At 47.3% G+C, this 21,916-nt stretch overlaps 1 protein-coding gene across 1 annotated transcript in view; it reads left to right on the plus strand.

Moving 5' to 3' along the window:
- The window catches only part of LOC142559281 (uncharacterized), an 83,891-nt gene that overhangs the window by 46,162 nt on the left and 15,813 nt on the right, over positions 1-21,916 (plus strand). The window contains exons 3-5 of the mRNA XM_075670902.1: positions 14,234-14,523; positions 18,090-18,305; positions 19,945-20,024. Coding sequence (XP_075527017.1) covers positions 14,234-14,523; positions 18,090-18,305; positions 19,945-20,024 — 586 coding nt within the window. The remainder of the gene's footprint in view (positions 1-14,233; positions 14,524-18,089; positions 18,306-19,944; positions 20,025-21,916) is intronic.

Genomic DNA, 21,916 nt, shown 5'->3' on the forward strand with positions numbered 1-21,916 from the left:
TATAGTCGAAAATCAACCACTATACCCCTGTAGAGGATGCACCGCCGTAGCTAAAGAAATGTTGACGCAAAGACCCTGCACGGCACACTTTATGGAAATGAAGTGAGTTCGGTTGGATTTAGCAGAACTCGCGCACAACAATGGCGTCTGGAAGACTGTTTCAGCTAGGCCCACAACAGGGGAGAATTAGCCACAAATCTGGCAAATTTAATGGAAAGGTGCAATTATCGCCAATATAGTCGAAAATCAACCACCATACCCCTGTAGAGGATGCACCGCCGTAGCTAAAGAAATGTTGAGGCAAAGACGCTGCACGGCACACTTTATGGAAATGAAGTGAGTTCGGTTGGATTTAGCAGAGCTCGCGCACTACAATGGCGTGTGGAAGACGGTTTCGGCTAGGCCGACAACAAGGGAGAATTAGTCACAAATTTGGCAAATTCAATGGAAATTCGCAATTATCGCCAACATAGTCGAAAATCAACCCCTATACCCCTGTAGAGGATGCACCGCCGTAGCTAAAGACATGTTGAGGCAAAGACGCTGCACGGGACACTTTATGGAAATGAAGTGAGTTCGGTTGGATTTAGCAGGGCTCGCGCACCACAACGGCGTCTGGAAGACGGTTTCGGCTACGCCCACAACAAGGGAGAATTAGTCACAAATCTGACAAATTTAATGGAAAGGCGCAATTATTGCCAATAGAGTCGAAAATCAACCACTATACCCCTGTAGGGGATGCACCGCCGTAGCTAAAGACATGTTGATGCAAAGACGCTGCACGGCACACTTTATGGAAATGAAGTGAGTTCGGTTGGATTTAGCAGGGCTCGCGCACCACAACGGCGTCTGGAAGACGGTTTCGGCTAGGCCCACAACAAGGGAAAATTAGTACCAAATCTGGGAAATTTATTGAAAAGGCGCAATTATCGCCAATATAGTCGAAAAGCAACCACTATACCCCTGTAGAGGATGCACCGCAGTAGCTAAAGGCATGTTGAGGTAAAGACGCTGCACGGCACACTTTATGGAAATGAAGTGAGTTCGGTTGGATTAAGCAGAGCTCGCGCACAACAATGGCGTCTGGAAGACTGTTTCAGCTAGGCCCACAACAGGGGAAAATTAGTCACAAATCTGGCAAATTTAATGGAAAGGCGCAATTATCGGCAATATAGTCGAAAAGCAACCACTATACCCCTGTAGAGGATGCACCGCAGTAGCTAAAGACATGTTGAGGCAAAGACGCTGCACGGCACACTTTACGGAAATGAAGTGAGTTCGGTTGGATTTAGCTGAGCTCGCGCACAACAATGGCGTCTGATAGACTGTTTCAGCTAAAGCGCCTGCATCCACGCGCCACCGCCGCTTTCTCAAGTAGCGACAACCTTTGTTGCGCGCCGCCTTTTCTCCTCACACCAAATCCGGTTCCGTTATTTCCGGTTCCGGCATTTCCGGTTTAAAAATTTCCGGTTCCGGCGTTTCCGCTACCTGGAGTTGCGCTGCGGGAATTTCCGCTTTGACTGCTGTTAGACGATGGTGAGGCGCCCGCGCGTGCTTAGTAGAGCTGTGGCAGTCACCATAAGAAGAATGCAAAGGAGACAAGCTGTTGTATTCCGCTGAAGTAGTAGTTCGCGGTCACTGTTTTCCAAATGCACGAAAAACGGCAGTGTTCTCCAAGCGGCCAGGCACTACATTCCACTGTACGTTGTCGCTCGTGCCCCAACCGGTCGCAGGTTGACGCGAAGCAGCGAACACGAGCAGATTGCTGGTTACAATAGGCGGTGCTTCTTGAAAGGAATCGCATTCACAATTTCAATCGCAGCTGGTGCAATTAAAGCCTCTCCTGCGACGCGAAAGTAAACAACGTTAAAAATCAAATTGTCACTTCCACTAGGAACAGGAAGCTGCAGCTACGTATGTTCCGCTTGGCGGCGGAAGCTAATGGGGTGAGTCGGAGAGGAGCGTAGAAGAGGAGGGCAAGTTGGCGGTACTTAACCTGGTCGGCGGAAACGTGTATGGAGAGGCTTTAGTTTCAGCTAGGCCCACAACACGGGAGAATTAGCCACAAATCTGGCAAATTTAATGGAAAGGCACAATTATCGGCAATATAGTCGAAAATCAACCACCATACCCCTGTAGAGGATGCACCGCCGTAGCTAAAGAGATGTTGAGGCAAAGACGCTGCACGGCACACTTTATGGAAATGAAGTGAGTTCGGTTGGATTTAGCAGAGCTCGCGCACTACAATGGCGTCTGGAAGACGGTTTCGGCTAGGCCCACAACAAGGGAGAGTTAGTCACAAATTTGGCAAATTTAATGGAAAGGCGCAATTATCGCCAATATAGTCGAAAATCAACCACTATACCCCTGTAGAGGTTGCACCGCCGTAGCTAAAGACATGTTGAGGCAAAGACGCTGCACGGCATACTCTATGGAAATGAAGTGAGTTCGCTTGGATTTAGCAGAGCTCGAGCACAACAATGGCTTCTGGGAGACGGTTTCGGCTAGGCCCACAACAAGGGAGAATTAGTCACAAATCTGGGAAATTTAATGGAAAGGTGCAATTATCGCCAATATAGTCGAAAATCAACCACTATACCCCTGTAGAGGATGCACCGCCGTAGCTAAAGACATGTTGAGGCAAAGACCCTGCACGGCACACTTTATGGAAATGAAGTGAGTACGGTTGGATTTAGCAGAGCTCGCGCACAACAATGGCATCTGGAAGACGGTTTCGGGTAAGCCCTCAACAAGGGAGAATTAATCACAAGTCTGGCCAATTTAATGGAAAGGTGAAATTATCGACAAATTGTCGAAAATCAACCACTATACCCCTGTAGAGGATGCACCGCAGTAGCTAAAGACATGTTGATGCAAAGACGCTGCACGGAACACCTTATGGAAATGGAGTGAGTTCGGTTCGATTTAGCAGAGCTCACGCACAACAATGGCGTCTGATAGACTGTTTCAGCTAGGCCCACTACAGGGGAGAATTAGTCACAAATCTGGCAAATTTAATGGAATGGCGCAATTATCGCCAATATAGTCGAAAATCAACCACCATACCCCTGTAGAGGATGCACCGCCGTAGCTAAAGACATGTTGAGGCAAAGATCCTGCACGGCACACTTCATGGAAATGAAGTGAGTACGGTTGTATTTAGCAGAGTTCGCGCACAACAATGGCATCTGGAAGACGGTTTCGGGTAAGCCCACAACAAGGGAGAATTATTCACAAGTCTGGCCAATTTAATGGAAAGGTGCAATTATCGACAAATTGTCGAAAATCAAGCACTATACCCCTGTAGAGGTTGCAGCGCCGTAGCTAAAGACATGTTGAGGCAAAGACGCTGCACGGCATACTCTATGGAAAAGAAGTGAGTTCGCTTGGATTTAGCAGAGCTCGCGCAAAACAATGGCTTCTGGGAGACGGTTTCGGCTAGGCCCACAACAAGGGAGAATTAGTCACAAATCTGGCAAATTTAATGGAAAGGCGCAATTATTGCCAATATAGTCGAAAATCAACCACTATACCCCTGTAGAGGATGCACCGCCGTAGCTAAAGACATGTTGAGGCAAAGACCCTGCGCGGCACACTTTATGGAAATGAAGTGAGTTCGGTTGGATTTAGCAGAGCTCGCGCTCCACAATGGCGTCTGGAAGACGGTTTCGGCTAGGCCCACAACAAGGGAAAATTAGTACCAAATCTGGCAAATTTATTGGAAAGGCGCAATTATCGCCAATATAGTCGAAAAGCAACCACTATACCCTTGTAGAGGATGCACCTCCGTAGCTAAAGACATGTTGAGGCAAAGACACTGCACGGAACACTTTATGGAAATGAAGTGAGTTCGGTTGTATTTAGCAGAGCTCACGCACTACAATGGCGTCTGAGAGACGGTTTCGGCTACGCCCACAACTAGGGAGAATTAGTCACAAATCTGACAAATTTAATGGAAAGGCGCAATTATTGCCTATAGAGTCGAAAATCAACCACTATACCCCTGTAGAGGATGCACCGCCGTAGCTGAAGGCATGTTGAGGCAAAGACGCTGCACGGCACACTTTATGGAAATGAAGTGAGTTCGGTTGGATTTAGCAGAGCTCGCGCACCACAACGGCGTCTGGAAGACGGTTTTGGCTACGCCCACAACAAGGGAGAATTAGTCACAAATCTGACAAATTTAATGGAAAGGCGCAATTATTGCCAATAGAGTCGAAAATCAACCACTATACTCCTGTAGAGGATGCACCGCCGTAGCTAAAGAAATGTTGACGCAAAGACGCTGCACGGCACACTTTATGGAAATGAAGTGAGTTCGGTTGGATTTAGCAGGGCTCGCGCACCACAACGGCGTCTGGAAGACGGTTTCGGCTAGTCCCACAACAGGGGAGAATTAGCCACAAATCTGGCAAATTTAATGGAAAGGCGCAATTATCGGCAATATAGTCGAAAATCAACCACTATACCCCTGTAGAGGATGCACCGCCGTAGCTAAAGACATGTTGAGGCAAAGACGCTGCATGGCACACTTTATGGAAATGAAGTGAGTTCGGTTGGATTTAGCAGAGCTCGCGCAAGACAATAGCGTCTGGAAGACGGTTTTGGCTAGGCCCACAACACGAGAAAATTAGTCACAAATCTAGAAAATTTAATGGAAAGGCGCAATTATCGCCAATATAGTCGAAAAGCAACCACTATACCCCTGTAGAGGATACACCGCCGTAGGTAAAGACATGTTGAGGCAAAGACGCTGCACGGCACACTTTATGGAAATGAAGTGAGTTCGGTTGGATTTAGCAGAGCTCACGCACAACAATGGCATCTGGATGACGGTTTCGGGTAAGCCCATAACAAGGGAGAATTAGCCAGAAGTCTGGCAAACTTAATGGAAAGGCGCAATTATCGACAATATAGTCGAAAATCAACCACTATACGCCTGTAGAAGATGCACCGCCGTAGCTAAAGACATGTTGAGGCAAAGACGCTGCACGGCACACTTTATGGAAATGAAGTGAGTTCGGTTGGATTTAGCAGAGCTCACGCACAACAATGGCATCTGGAAGACGGTTTTGGCTAGGCCCACAACACGAGAAAATTAGTCACAAATCTAGAAAATTTAATGGAAAGGCGCAATTATCGCCAATATAGTCGAAAATCAACCACTATACGCCTGTAGAAGATGCACCGCCGTAGCTAAAGACATGTTGAGGCAAAGACGCTGCACGGCGCACTTTATGGAAATGAAGTGAGTTCGGTTGCGTTTAGCAGAGCTCACGCACAACAACGGCGTCTGGAAGACGGTTTCGGGTAGGCCCACAACCAGGGAGAATTAGCCACAAGTCTGGCAAATTTAATGGAAAGGCGCAATTATCGCCAATATAGTCGAAAATCAACCACTATACCCCTGTAGAGGATGCACCGCCGTAGCTAAAGATATGTTGAGGCAAAGACGCTGCATGGCACACTTTAGGGCAATGAAATGAGTTCGCTTGGACTTAGCAGAGATCGAGCAAGGGAATGGTGTCTTGAAGAAGGCTTCTGTGGGGCCCACAATAAGTGAGAATTAGTCGCAAATCAGGTTAAGGTATTGTAAATGCGCAATTATCACCAATATAGTCGAAATTCAACCACTATACCCCTGTAGAGGGTGCACCGCCATAGATATAGACATGTTGAGGGAAAGACGCTGCACGGCCGACTTTATGTGAATTAAGGGATTTTGCTTGTATTTAGCAATGCTCACGCAAGGCAAAAGTGTCTGGAAGAAGGCTTCGGCGGGGCCCACAAGAAGGTCTAATTAGTCGCAAATGCGGTAAAATTAATGGAAGGGCGTCATTATCGCCAATATACTCAAAAATTAACATTGAACTATAGCCATGTAGAGGGTGTACCGCCGTACATATAGACATGTTAAGGGAAAGCCGCTGCATGACACACTTTATGGAAATTGAGTTAACTTGGATTAATTATAGCTCGTCCGATGCAATGGTGTTTGGAAGGAGGCTTCGCCAGGGCCCACAAAAAGGGAGAAGTAGTCGCAAATCAGCTAAAATTAACGGTAGGGGTGTAATTATTGCCAATATAGTGAAAAACATACGTTGCACTATGCTCCTATAAAGGGTGCACTGCCATAGATATATTTTTGTTTAGGCAAAGCTGCCGTATGGTACATATTAATGGGTAAGCACTCCTTGGCGAGTACCCCAGAAAAATCTCTATCCAGCGAAATGTGTAATGCCTTGTATTTGCACAGAAGTGCGTAATTTGCGAAGGTGAGGCATTTAATCGTTGTAATAGCGTAAATGCAAATGATTGGTAGCTCTATAAGCGATAAGAAACGATGGAATAAGAAAATTATCAGGGAGAGTACCTGTAGGGATACATAGTTCTCCATAGAAGATTCATGGGGAAGCTTATAATAGGGGTGTGTCAAGTGAAACTTGGGGGTGGGCCGGCTTAACATTTTGGGTGGGCTAAATTGGAATTTGAGGGTGGCCCAACTTAAGTTTGGCGTTGGGCCAACTTGAAATTTGGAGGCGGGACAACTTAAATTGGGGAGGGAGGGGTGTCTACAGAAAGTTAGGGGTGGCCCAACCAAAATTTGGGGGTTAGCCAGCTGAAGTTTGGGAGTGACCGAATTTGAAACTTGGGAGTGGGAAAACATTAAATTTGGGCGTGGCCCCATTTAAAATTTGACGGTAGGTCAACTTGAAATTTAAGTGTGGTCCAACAAATATTTGGGGTTGGACCAACTTAAATTTCAGGGTGTGCCAACCTGACATAAGTGGGTTGGTCAATTGAATTCGGTAGGTTTGCTTGCGCTAACTTAGACAACTCCAGTGGAGCTTCTGCATACTTTCCTTTTGTAAGTAAAGCGAGTTCACTTGGACTAAGCAAGGGGTCGCACGAGGAAAGGGTGTCTGACAGGTGATTTCGGAGGTGCCCACAGGAAGCGAAAATTAGTCGCACAGTAAATAACCTTGATGGTAGGGGCGTGATTATCGCTAATAGAGCCAAACTTCCGACATTGCACAATAGACTGCACTATCTCCGCCATCGACACATGTAGTCTCTGGATGTAACTTCGTAAAGCGGAAAGAAAAGACGAGACGGAAGGAAAAGGATATACACAAGCTCTTACTTCCATCTAAAGCTTTATTTCTGATAGATTAGAATTTATGTATGGATAGCCGTGCACACGAGCGATATTACGATCGCGGAAATGACGAACGAAAACGAATAAATAACACGCCAACAAAAACCGCCGCACGCATGAAGACGGCGAAAAAAAAATGGTAAAATTCAAGTAACCTGCCAGAATCTGGTTGTCAGCAATCGCTCACACGTGTGCCACCTAGGCAGCGTAATTCGTCGTGTTACAAGGCGATAGCACGCTCACGCATGGACGTTCTCTTACCCCCCTCCCCTAGTATTTCCTGCTAGGCTGCACTTCGCCCTCTTTTTCATAATGTGTGGTGATCCTTATTGGCTGCCAAGCTGCTGAGGGGAAATAATCGGAAATAAGTTCCCGGTTGATGTCCTGGCAGTACACAGACTGACGTCCTGGAGCAATTGGGATTGACGCCACGTCAGGTCTGTCGCTCCACAAGGAGGTTTATGGGCATTACGTAGCACTCGCTAGCTGGCAAGGCGATGAGACAGTAAGAGGTCATGAAAGTTCAACCTGCTAGAGTTCATAAGTACACCGTTTATGCTTATTGAGTTTCTTCTGCATTGCTTTTGCATTCTGGTGCATGTGGTGTTTATATTTCTCACCTAAATAAATATTGTTTCGGATGAGGAGCGATAATACAGGTGGTCTACGAGAACGATTGTTCAATAGGGAAATCACTGGGTTCTGCACTGAGCGCCCCAAATCCATCGTCCTCTTCCTCTTCGCTTTGGCGCTACTTTGGCGTTTCATTCAAAGATCTGGCGTCTTCTTCTTCTCGTCCTAATCATGGCGTTACAATATTCTTATTTATTGCTCATATGTTTGTTCGAATAATGTATGCACAATAGTACTTTTCCAACCAACTCGCTGGCTCGTGATAGTTTTGTTTTTAGAGTTTCAATGGTACGCCTTAACGCAACTTGCGCAAAAGACCTCAAGGTACAATAAATGCTGATTATTGTTCGCACCCCTAACGGTTACGCAATCGAGCCATTACTCGCCGTGGTAGTCGTTCTGAATGCCTAGAATAGTGAAGGTGTAATAAGCACCCATGCTGGGCACGACAGAGGAGAGCGTCAGCAGGCGACGGTCCAGCCTCACGAACTCGGTCACTGTGCCCGAGGGTTAGACCGCGTCGGTGACCCACGCCGGCAGCGCGGCGAACACCACGACTCCAGAGACGGGTCCCCACAACTATGCGCGCTTTTGTGAACGTCGTAAGCTACTGAGTCCAGTTTAAACAATTATTGCAGATTCTTTACGCTGGTGAGGTATTGCAAGAAACTACTTTCATAGCAGCGGCGGTGATCATGGATGGGAAAGAAAGCGTATAAAGATCCCACAGGCGATGCATGAACAAGCGTTTGCGAAGCATTTTGTGTTTAACTTCATATCAAGCGTCCTTTGAGGTCCGCAAAGTGTGATCGCGATGAGGCAACGCGTCTGTTGAGTCATATTGAGAAATTATCGCCGTGACGCTGTGTGTCGTGCCTTTATAACACTACACTGCGCATAGTGAACTCTGAGATGATCTTATCTCTAAGCTTCGCCCGCCACTCGCGCCTGAATCCGTTGTTTGATTCGCGGTCGGTCACGGTATTGCTGGCCTTTCGCCATGCGACGAACGGTGAAAGGGAAACGAACAAAGAAATTGTGATGGAAAATGACATCGGGACCTCAGTCTCCCTTTAAATAGCTTCCCCGGTTCTCGCTCTGGCCATAGAGGGATGGAGGGTCGGCTGTCTCTTGACAATGAACTTTGTTTGCCTATGCATGCTTTTCTGCATCTTCAAGCGCTTTGCCTTAACGCTGACTTGTACCGTTCTTACACCGCGGTCAGACCTAACAGGGCCTTCACCAGGCGACATAGCAAATTTGAGTTACACGCTGGAAGTTATGTGCCCTCTAAAGAGTGTTCTACCGTAAGAATTTATCAGATTAGTTCAGTAATAGTAGAGGTAGAAATATTTTAAGTGCCGCGAACCCATGATTTCAGGTGGCGAACGACACCGTGAACATAGACTCTATGTCCAATTGCCCCCGTCTAGCTTCCTCAAGCGAAATTCCTTCCCGGCGTTGACCCATACCCAATCCGGAGCATCGCGTGACGGAAACGTCACGCACCCAGCCTTATTTTCCTTTCTCTCTCTCTCTCTCTCTCGCGGTTTTGCTCAGTGGCGCACTTCCTGTGACGGTTGTTGCGGCTCCCGGTAGCATTCAGGCCAGGTACGTATCCTCCAGACTTGGCGCTTTTCCCACAACTTTCGGTAATCTTTCTGTCGTCTGTCGGAGAAAAGCTTCTGAGAAACTGAAGTCTTTTTGTCTGTCTCTTCGACTTTCGTTTATGCATATATATATATATATATATATATATATATATATATATATATATATATATATATATATATATATATATATATATATATATATATATATATATATATATATATATATATGCAGGGTGTTTTAACGAACACTTTCAGTAATGATTAAAGATTGCCTGTGGCAGATAGCAAAATTCTAGTCAATGAGCTGGTCTACTCAAAGAGGCGGATTAAGAAACGCTAACTATTTACGTTTTTTTAACTAAAACCTTATGGCACATATTGCAATTTAGAAATTCTCGTGCGTGAGACTGCAAGGCATATCTACTTGGGAAGAATTGTGTGGATGACACCATATACGAGACATGCACCGTCAAACTTGCGGTAAAAGCGCACTGTCGTTCCACATACTTAACAAAACGTCGTTTTATGCACTGAAGCAGGAGAGTAACTGGAACGCCAATGCATTTCCCGTAAGGTTCGGGAATTAATATATCGAAACTGGTGTCATCCTGAGAATTCGTTCCAAATGGATCCTCCTTGCGAACTCCTAGGCTAGAATTTGTAAATTGCAATATGTGTCATAACGTATGTAGATACAAACTTAATTAGTGAATTTTTCTTAATTAGTCGATTATGCATTTCAATTTTTTTTGCAAGTAATGTCTGCCCCTTTGAGTAGACCAGCTTGTGGACTAGAATTGTGCTATCTGCCGTAGTCAATTATTTTTTTAGTTTTGAAAGCATTCGCTGAGACACCCGGTATGTGTAGACTGACGGACCCATAGAATAAACACACACGTCGCAAGACCAGTAACTGGTCACAACAGAATGGTTATATGATTCATAATAACAGCTGTCTACAAAATCGAGCATACCTCACAATACGAAGATGTCAGTTGGAGTTAAGCTTGCCTAGGCTACTTTTTTTAGGTTATCACTTCGCAACTTTTCTGGTATGAGGTCGTAAATCGGAATTATGCTTGTTGCAGCTTCTATATAATTGATTTCTTTCCCTCAATCGCAAAACAATTTGTTCACATCCGTCGAGCGGTTGTCTCATGAGCGCAGTTCTCCTATTTTCCATGTAGTTGAATATTTCGGTCGTTTAATAAATGGCGTTGGCACTGCAATACCGCATTTGAGGCCTAGACACTAGCCCTTAGCCACAGCGATGCTTGTCGTGTGGTATTTAATTTTAAAGCGCAGTTCTTAGGCGCCGGTTCTTGAGACGACCATCGGCGGCAGCGGCGAACGAACGAGCTCAACATACAAAGATGACAGAGTTAACGCGGAGCTGCAGATGAAGGACGTGAGCCGCGAACGTCAGACATTAGTGAGAGAGGCCCCTTCAGTAGCGCGCGCGCGAGAAACTGGTTTCATGCGGAGTCCTCCCTCCAAACCTCCCCCCCCCCCCCCTACCTCGACCACTGGATGAGTACTCGTATCTGGTCTCAGCCGGACCGCTCGTTTCGTACTATCGTCTGCTGGCGTCAGCACTCGCTCGCGCTTTTGGTTTGCTTGGTTTGGTCTCGTTTGCGCTCCTTTCGATTGTCAGGTTTGCGATTGTTTTGTGATGGGATTGCGCGAGCCCAATTATGTAGTACTTTCTAGAAGCCAAGCGATACTGGCGATTACGTTGGAACATTCGACAAGTTGTGTATAAAAGCCGACGCGCCTGACCCGCAGATCAAATTTTCGGCGCTTGCCGCGTCTGCTGCATGTCTCTCTCATATTCTCTGCCTCAGTATATCGCGAAATGGAAACATGTGTGGAGCTGCGCTCAAATTCCGCATTAGGGAGTGTTGTAATCGTCGGTGAATTTTTTAAGGGGAATCAGAACCATTTCTGTGATGATGATGATGATGATGATGATGATTGTGATGATGATGATGATGATGATCTGCATTTATGACGTGTAAATAATAAGAAGCATGGGCGAATGATCGGATAGCAAGCGTAGAAATAAAATAAAGGAAACATCGAAAAAAATAACAATAGTACTCGAGTGAGCAGTCAGACTCTCTGAAAAGAAGTTAGGAAAGAATTATTAATGAAGGCGCGAAAAAGGCCCCATCATTAAAGAAGTTCGAAAATAAATTTTATTTATATAAGCGGAAATTTTCATTCTGAATTTTTTTTCCCCATTATTTCTGTTTTTTCAAGAATCATATCGCTGAAATTGATTTATTCTGCCGATTCCTTAATTTTGCGTCCTACACATGTTCGAAGATAAGGTTGCTGACTTTTGTCGGATTTGGCGTATCTGAGATCTGGGTGTGTGGTAAACACTTCCAGAAAAAGAAAACAGTTCGCTAGGTGACTTGTAGTCTTATGAACGTGAAAAGGGTTTCAAATTATACCTCCGCATGCCGACAACACGTAACAATAGTGAGCAACTAAATATGTAATCAACATGAGTGTGATTAGCCGTAGACAGAATGTCATGTGATTGCCGCTGTCGCTCTCACTCTGCCGGGCCGCCGCCAAGTGCTGTCGAATTTAATTGCCTTGCCCTCTGCAAGATGGCGCGAAGTCCTGGAGTCCTGTGAGTCCCAGACGGAGGAGGGCTGGGTCAGAGAAGCAGAAAGAGCGGATAGCCGCCGGCCACGTGATTGCGTCGCCCGAGCCTTCGCCGTGCGTTTTGAAGAAGATGCAAATATCCGGGAATAATAGGCCCTATTCCTCATGGTTACGAGTAACAGCAGCAAGAAAACCAAGGCGAGGGGCGCATTCCAGAGTGTCAAAAGCTGAAAAAAACGAGAGGCGACTAAGCGTTGACGCTGAACAAGACAAGTTCGACGTAATTATTTGTGAAATGTGATACAAATACGATAACAAATCGGTGCACAATGAATATGAAAAATAAGCTGAAAGAAACAAATAGAGATATGTAACCAGTGCTCAATTGTCCAATAATTTGAACCACCATGCAAGTCGATCTTGTCTTCTTTAGCGTCGAACTTCGCTTATCATTTCTTTGTTGTGCAACGTTTCCTTGGACTGTGCCATCTTTGGCCAATCGTCCTTTGTAGGTACGTGTCATAGCTAGATATTATCACCATCGTCATCTTCATCTACACGTGACGTTGTTATTCATGGAGGAAGGAAAAGCGTTTGTCTCTTTCTTCCATGTTGTTGTGATTGCGGCTTTGGTTTGGTTTGGTTTGGTTTGGAGCCTGTAGTTATAGCACAACCCACTACGGGGGATTGGCCATGAATCGATTGCGGCAGCAGTAGCAGTAGCGTCAAACACTTTGTCTTCCTCACAATCATCATCAGGAACAGTAGCAGCAGCAGCGGCAGCATTCTGTCGGCCATTCTGCCATGGCGCGTCAGACGGCCGCCGTTCTCTGGCGGACTCTGGCGATCCAGTGCATCAAGCGTCACTACCTGCTGTCCTTCCTTGAACTCGTGATCGTGCTCGTTCTCGCTTTGGTGTTCCTGTCGACCAACTTCGTCATCCAGCCAACGGACGAGCAGGGCCGGAGACAGGGGAGTAGCAGCGCGGGAGCCTGGCTTGACATCAGAACCCGCAGGTCCGTAGCAGCTATTAAGCGCTAGTGAAGACTGGCAGGACGAGGAAGTACAGGAGACGTGGTGCGTCCAGCCGTTGTGGTGAAAGCCGAGCGGACCGACGGGGAGGCCTAACGACCAGGGGAATGGTCGCGGCTCGACTATAGGGAGACCAGGGGCGGCTTGCCCGAACGCTTGATAACGAAAATGATAACGAATTCAAGGACGCGTTCTTAAATGTTCCATAGACGACGCCTAGTCCACACAAGAACGCGTTCTTAAATTCGGTGTTTTCGTTATTAAATGTTCGTGGAAGCGACCCCAGGACGCGGTTTCTTCCTGAGTGATCTGATCTGTTGTCATTATTCAGTCTTCCCCCCCCCCCCCTTTTTATTTAGAACGAAGCTCTTAGGTGTCCGTTCCTCCGCGAGCATCGGCGTTCGGGTCGGCGTCGTCGGCGTAACCGAGCGAACGAGCACAGCGATAGATGAAAGAGTGAGCGCGGAGCGGGAGATGAAGGACGCGAGTCGCGAACAGCGGAGACCAATGAAAGCGCTTCCTTCAGTGACGTGCGCGCGGGAAACTATTGTCATGCGTACCCGCCCGACTGCTTGAAGCGTTCTTTTATGTGGTATCAGCCGGATCGCTCGTTTTGTGCTATCGTCTGCTCACGTCAGCTCTCACTCGCGCTTGTTTAGTTAACTTGGTTTGGTCTCAATCGCGCGTTTCGATTCTCATCGTGTGCGATTGTTTTGTAATATGTATGTATGCGCGACGCGAATTGTGTAGTACTTTATGGATGCCACGCGGCACCAGCGGCCACGCTGGAACCTTCGACGGGTAAGATTTCGACGGTCACCGACTCTGCTATATGTCTCTCTCAAATTATTTGTCTCAATATATCGAGAAATAAAAACACGTATAGGGCTGCGCTCAAATTTCGCATTAGGGAGTATCGTAATCGTGGGTGAATTTTTTTTACTCTACACTCGCTGTTGTGGTAGAGACTGATTGGCGCACACCAATGTGGGGTGATTGTAAGAGACTATACATTGCGGTTTTCCATCTATAATTGCGCGGAAGCTGGATTACAATTTGAATTGCGGACGCCAGAGGGCGGGCACATAACGCTTTCATTTTTGTCCCCGTCTTTTCTGTAGCGCACGATACCTGCTAGAGTTCCAAACCGATAAAGCCGACAGCAAACCCTTCGCAGGTCCGCGCTCCACGAGGATGAATACCCGGGCCCCGACGACGACAACGACGACGAAAAATACGCTGACGACGACAACGACGAAGAGCACCCTACGACGAAGACTACCTCGGCCACCGTCGACGATGACGACGTTGACGACGAGATGGTGAACGGAGATTACCTCGACGACCGGCGGCGCGATAAGGACGCCGACTCGAACGAAAGCAGTAAGGAGGAGCCCGTATACGCCATTTACAGCCCCGCGAACCTCGACAACCAGATGCTCGTGGCCACCGCTTTCCCAGGAGTCAGTACGTATGCCGTATTGGTTATACCAAGTGTTCGGGGGTTTGGCTGAAATCGGGTCTGCATTTACTGATCTTGCTATTGATACGCTCGTGGTTTCTGAAATGCATTCGGCACTCGTTACGTAGAGTTAAGCCAGGATCGACGGAAAATCAAAATAATCTGCCGAAGTAGCGTTTTCAAAGCCGTATTGTCAGTTGTTAGACAGCTAAAAAGGAAAAGATGATTATTGCTAACAAAATTTGCTTTTGAAGATCTTGTAATCAAAGTTGGTGAATCACGTGATTAAATGCGTCACGGTCCCAGGCGCACATGCACAGTGGCCCAGGAGTAGGGCAACCCTAATATGATAAATTTTATAGAAGTCAAAGAAGCCTGCGAACGGCGCGCGCTGTTCCGTGGAAAGGTCCACGTACTTTAGAAGCATGTATCAGACCGCATTCTGTGCAGGCGTTTTATGTAGTGACTTATCGCTTTATTGGGCAGGACAGATGTGCGCTCACTTGGGACGATGGAAATTTCGCGTTACATGCGCAAACTCCCACGTCACAACGCAGCTCTTCGCATTTGCTTCGCTCTCTGAATGCGAGCCGAAGCAGCGTTCTTCTCTTATACCTTCGTCTCCCTCTGCGATTCGACCGTTTCCGCCGTCACCTGCGCGATCCTGCACCTGCTGTCGCTAACGCCAGCACTCTACCCGTTGCTGCGCTACTCGTGGCGACGCGAAGTTTACCTAACTCCAAACAGCGAGGTATACCACTGCAAAATAATTCCCACCCTTACAAGTTAAAGAGGGTGTAAGTGTGTCTATAACTCCTACGCTTAGGGTGTGACTTACATAATCAAAAATAACGTACAGCGCAAAGGACAAGGACAGCGATAGACGACATACACAGCGCTGACTAATAACTTCACCAGAATGTCTAACGAGAAAAGGAGCGTCAATGGTTAGAAGGTTTAGTTTATCTTGCAAAAACAAGCCAACAGCTTTTTGCCAAGTCGCTGCTTCAGTTACGATAACCCGCAGAGGGCAGTCATTCTTATGCGTAACTGAAGCAGCGACTTGGCAGAAAGCTGTTGGCTTGTTTTTGCAAGATAAACGAAATCTTCTAATCATTGACGATCCTTTTCTCGTTAGACATTCTGGTGAAGTTATTAGTCAGCGCTGTGTATGTCGTCTATCGCTGTCCTTGTCCTTTGCGCTGTACGTTATTTTTGATCATGAATTACCAACTAGCCCAAGCAACCACCCTAGTGACTTACATAAATTGCACCCTAAGGGTGTGAGTTATAGACACATTTACACCCTCTTTCGCTTTAAGGGTGTACATTATTTTACAGTGATAGTGATTAGCAATGGTCGAACAAGGAATGTCGCAGGAGCCACTGTTCCGACAAGTGACCTCGTCTTCGTCAGGGAAGCAACTGCCCTGACGGAGACAACTCCACTTGCCGATAAAGCTCTGGCTCCATGCAGCGACGTTGTTTGTCATGATACCGGTGTCGCACGGGCACTTCCAAGGCGCTCGAGCCAAGAGTCTTTAGACTCAACGCAGAATTGGATGCTGCTACACGGATAGATTCCTATGGCCGCCGAGTAAAAAAGTAAATCGAGTCGACAAATTTTCTTAGAACTGCCTCAAAATCTCGAAGGCTTCCGAGTGGCGGCCGCGCGCGCCCGGTCGTAACAGCGTTTTCGAGCCGATGCAGGGGGAAAAATGGCGGGATGAAGTTACTAACAGTGACTTATGTAACAGCGCGAAACATAAGGAAGGGACGACGATAGAGACCGCGTGAAAATGGCACCGACTTCCAGCTGTTTATTCTACTTTCGATGCTGTGCATATGTATACATACAAAGCGCCAGCAGGAAAGGACAGTTTGAAGCCAGCGCTCTTTTTTTTCACTCCGTCTCTATCGTCGTCTCTTCCCTATGTTTCGCTCTGTTACGTAAGTCACTGTTAGTAACTTCATCCGGTCATTTTTTCCCCCCTGTGAATCGCTGTCTTGTTAGAAATCCGGAGGAAGAGCCCAAGGATACTTCGCTCTGAAACCAACACCTCAGGAATAGCAATTAGTAAAGCAATGAAGGGGGCTAGTTGGTGGACGTTCATGATTGTATTGCGCTTAGTGTTACACTGACGATATTAAGTGAAGGACAGGACCTGGACGTACGTACTTGCGCTACGTGCGCCCACGTCTTGTCCTTCACTTAAAATCGTCAGTCTAACACTATAGGCGCAATATAATCAGGAATAGCAAGCCAGAGCGAAATATGGACAAAAGGAACATGCAAGGCGTACGCGGGCGCCGCGTTTCTTACTACCTAATTAATCCTAACGTCAAACCACACTGCACAAACTTTGATCCCTGGTTCAGTCTCAAAATCTGCCTTGAAATCCATTGTCTTTCCAGTGAAGTTTTCTGCCACTGCGCTTTTTATTATTATTTTTTTTTACAGTGCAGAATTCAGCAGCACGTCTCACGGTCGACCTTGAATGCTTATTTCTCGACACTGGAACGAAACGCAAAGTTTACTGTTTAGTATAACGTTGTTTGTTTCGTATGAAGCTGCCCGACTTCGGAGCTGCAGTTGAAACATGCCTCATAAGTTCCATAATAATTAGGCTGAAATGGCGAGAATTAGTTCGTAGATAATTTGTGCGCGATTATTGCGCAAATATTGATATCCCCCACGACTCAATTTACGTATTTATTTACTCAGTTTATTCGGCATCATGCCGCATGGTGCCGCTTTAGCGGCTACTGACCAATCATTAATGACACCGTTGTTACTGCGAATTCGTTTCATTATGAAAATATTTATTTCCAAATTGTACTGAAATTTATGCTCCTGACTCGCCCGCTGTGATGACTCAGTGGCTAGAGCGATGCGCTGCTAAGTGCGAGGTCGCGGGAGCGAGTCTCGGTCGAGGCGGCCGCATTTCGACGGGGCTGAAGTGCAAAAACGCACGCCCGTGTACAGTGCAATGAGTGTACGTTATTGTACCACAGGCGGCCTAAATTAATCCCACACTACGGCATTGCCTCATAATTGTTTGTTTCTTCGCGGTGTGCCCAAAGTGAATTCAGCCCCAAGTAATACTTGGGTTTTTCTCACGGGCTATAGTACAACACGTAGTTGAGGTACAAGTGGCTCTGACAGGTGAAACCCCAGAATACAGCTCAAATATATAGACGGACCCACTGTGGTTGCTAAGTGGCTATGCTGTTGGGCTGCTGAGCCCGAGGTCGCGGGATCGAATCCCGGCCACGGCGGCCGCATTTCGACGGGGGCGAAAACACCCGCGTACTTAGATTTAGGTGCACGTTAAAGAACCCCCAGGTGGTCGAAATTTCCGGAGTCCTCCACTACGGCGTGCCTCATAATCAGAAAGTGGTTTTGGCACGTAAAACCCCATAATTTAATTAATTAAATATACAGACGGGCAAATGGCTAGCGCGTGCCTGGTAACTTCTTTCTTTTCTTCTTCGATTTGTAGGAGTACTTTCGCGATCAACCACGTGACCCACTACCGCGTGTTTTTTTTTTTCCTCTTTTTTTTTCCAGCTATAATGGCCTACCTTGAAGAGAGTGTGGTCGTGACCGCGTGCTCCCTAGTGGAGACCGTAGTGTGCGTCCACTTCGAGTCGAACACGGCGGCTGCGCTCGTCTACACGCTCCACTACTTCGAGAGCGACAATCCGGGCGCCAAGGGCTTGGACATCGGTTTCCGCCGCCCGAAGGAGTTTTACTACGAGCAGGAGATGGACCGGCCGCTGTGGGGTGAGGCGTCGTCGCCCACGACGGAGCTCGCAGCGTTTGGAAACCCGACGAGTCTTCCGGAGTTTTTTTTTTTTGTCGTAAACTTTACGCGAATGCGGGGTCGTTCTATGATATTCCGACGGCTGGGCCATGTTTAAAATAATTTTATTTTTGTTCTTAGGTTTCCGACGGAAGTATTCCGAAGGTCCAAAGACGTCAGAGAAGTATTTCGAGTGAACTTATGCGGAAAAGTACCTGAAGCTGGCGAAATTGGCCAACAGCAAATTGCCGAACAATGTCGCTGTCATCTAACAGCAACGTGTTGCTTGTTTGTCTCTGCTGTTCCGAATTCGCTGCTCCTTGAGTGCAGCCTCTAAATGTAAATGCCCGTGTAATAAAATGCGTATGTATCTCACAAAAAGGCTTGCACGCAGGGGAAGCTTAAAAAAAAAGAAAGAAATGCGTGCTGTTTCCCCTCATTCCCCTGCGGTGTCACGTCCCAGAGACTTTTTTGAGAATTTCGAGGTTTGCAAATGTACAATATTTTTTGGTTCGTTACAGCGCAATACATGACAAGGACACAAGACAGTTCGATTCTAAACGGCCCTTCATTGGGAATGTGTGTGGTTGGGGGGGGGGGGGGGGTTCTGGCGCCCATCCGATCTCTCACATCCAAAGATGAAAAATGCAATGACCGTCATTGTAGCATACAATTTAATTTTTATATTTTAAGAAATTCTGAATGCGAGGCACTTGTTTGTTCACTCATCAGTTTTTCACGATAAGAGAGGAGAGAGATAGAAATGGTGATTTCGTCATCAGGGCAATCACTCGTTGTGGCCGCCGGAGGCGTTTTTGACACAATAGACAACGCAGAGCGTCCAATGTAGGGTGCTGTGGATCGCCTTTGAGACTCTGCATTTCTTAAACGCCCTGTAGATTCTAACGAAATATTGGACAGAGCGGGCACAAAGCTACCGCAACTCCCGTAGCTAAACAGCGTCGTGAAGATTAGATTAGAGAAATTTCGAATGCTGAGGACGATAGCTTTTACTATTGTAGTTTTGGTCATGTAGTCGAATCTAACGCGTACGTCATTTTTGAGTATATTTCTTTTTCGGAAAAAAAAAAGCTGGCGTTAGAATCGAGTAAACACGGTAATTATGAAGGTGCACCGTCGTCGAGCAAGCGATGTGCCGTAAGGACATAAATTTCGGTACCGCAGTTTAGCATGTTGTCTCCACAATACTTTAACGGCCGACTGCAATGAAATATAGCTTTGGATAAATTGTTTACAAATGAGTAATAGGAACTAGTGAAACAATTACGTAATGTTGCAAAGGTGGTGATTCTCTGATTACTTATTAACTACCTTTAAGCAGCACCGAAGCAAACGACGCGTGCGTCTTGCATCTGACGGTTAGTAATTATGACGCTGGCGCTAACACAAGCCCATGGCATGCTACGTTTTCGGCGAGCCGCGGGCGCTGCCTTATCTCGGAGGATGTGCCATGGAGCCTCGCTGATTATTAATATGCTGTTGAAAGAGACGCACGGTTGTGTTCGGCTGTCCACAGCAATTGAGACAACTTCCAAACACAGCTTCCCCCCCCCCCCCCAAATAAGGAAGGTTTGATTTTTTTTCTTTTTTCACTTCCAGGTACGGCCTACATGACGCAGGTGGCCATCAACAATGCGTACCTGAGAATTCGGAACAAGGACAATGATAACGTAACGAAGGTGAGTGCGCCACATGGGGCAGCGTGTATCGATTGCACACCGCAAGCCTGCACCGCTGACACGAATGTAGGCCGAATGTCAGGCAGCTAGCTCTTCGACGACGGCAAGACCCGTGGTTTCAGTGACCCGCCTTGCCCGATGAGACGGTACTACTCGATGTTATTTGTGTATATTTATCGCCATAGCGATTGTACGGATACTCGAGGCACGTTTGAGCCGCCGCCGCCGCCGCCGTGCTGTCACGGTATCGTCGGCGCACACGCTGGTGGCCGACGCGTCGAGGGTCATGCGTCCAGAGACAACGAGGAATGTGCGCAGTGCGTTTGGCTACAAAAACGCCGCGTGGCCCCGGTCAGCCTCACGCCCTCCGTTCGGTTGGCTCGCCAGCCGAGCATGTGCAGCGTTCCGTGCTCTGCCGCAGGCATGAGTGCTGTGCGCGGAAACACTACGACGCCCTAGCTGCGCAGCTCTGAGTGGTCCCAGAGGAACGGACAGTACATAGCCTTCAAGCCATGGATTATATATACTTATTTTCGCAGAAGTTGCTCCGACTTACCGCTGAAACTTTTAAAAAGACGGGGGCCAACATAGACGTATACACAAAGGACCAGCGCACTACGAAATGAACATCTTTTTTTATTTGGAAAGACCGCCACGCTTTTGTAGATGTCATCACCTCACTTCTGACGAGACATGTACTCGTTGAAAGCACGAACAAAACATGTTCCTATAGGGAAGAAAGAAATCACGCGACACTGTCGCGCACTAGACATCGTACTAAATGCACTAAACGCGACGCACTAACTGCACTAAACGACGCACCGAGTGCACTAAACGCGACGCAATGATGCGAACGCATCATTGCGTTCGTGCTTATTTCGTGCTTATTTCGTGCCACATCGAGGCGCGACGCTGCTGGTGGCTCTCCTAATTACGTTCTCACTAGGAGAGTAGTGAGGACTATGATAAGCACGCCGCGCAGCTTCGTGGCGTGCTTGCGTGATAAAAAACAACCGCGTTCGCTCTCTTTGCTCAAAGGAATCAAGGATGGTGTACAGAACGAGAAAAATTAGAGCGAAGTGGCCCACTCCCGTTTGAAAGCAGCACCTCGTCGAGATCGTGAGAAAGAAACGCTGCAGACATTCTGAGAATCGCATGCCCATGCATAAGCATAGTTTGGCTCGGCCGTGACTTTGTTTTTGCTTAGTTTCCGTACTTGCTTTTCCTAGCTCACGCGCGTCTGCCCATTGCATTTTCCGGTGGAATAGAATGCTTAGGCTTTGGTAGACCATTGTCAGACTTTCTCGCCGCATGCGGCTCCTTCAATGCCATCGTACCACTTGAGCCGGAACGCCGGGCATGAGCGCGCCTCGTCGGAGCAGAGCGGTCGCAAGAGAAAGCCAGCTGCCCAAGCAGCGCGTCAGGCGTTGCGTGAGGAGAGAGTGCATCGCCGCCATGCCACATCAGCCCACAGGTTGTGCGCGCGTTCCTTGTCCGCGCAAGCTCTCCCCTGCGTTCTCAGTGCGCCTCGGTGAGGCCCAATGAAAACGCGCCAAGCGTTTCAAAGCACTCGCCCGCGCGCGAGGTGTTCGGAACTCGAAGGATGCTAAGCAGCGTTCAACTGGGCACTGGGCAACGTCGAGAATCTCAAGTTGGCCCACACCCAAATTGGCTCACTCCCAGATTTAACTTGACCCATCCCCCTAACTTAAGTTGGCCCACCCCACGTTTCAGGTTGGTCCACCCGCAGATTTCTAGTTGTCCCACTTTCAAATGTGAGGTTGGCTCACCCCCAAATTTAACTTCGCTCGGCTCCAAATTTTAAGTTGCCCACCCCTACTATATGCTTCTCCATGCATTTTCTAAGGAGCCCTATGTATTTCTATGGGTAT

The sequence above is a fragment of the Dermacentor variabilis genome, chromosome 10 (genome assembly GCF_050947875.1).
Source record: "Dermacentor variabilis isolate Ectoservices chromosome 10, ASM5094787v1, whole genome shotgun sequence".
Lineage (NCBI taxonomy): Eukaryota > Metazoa > Arthropoda > Arachnida > Ixodida > Ixodidae > Dermacentor > Dermacentor variabilis.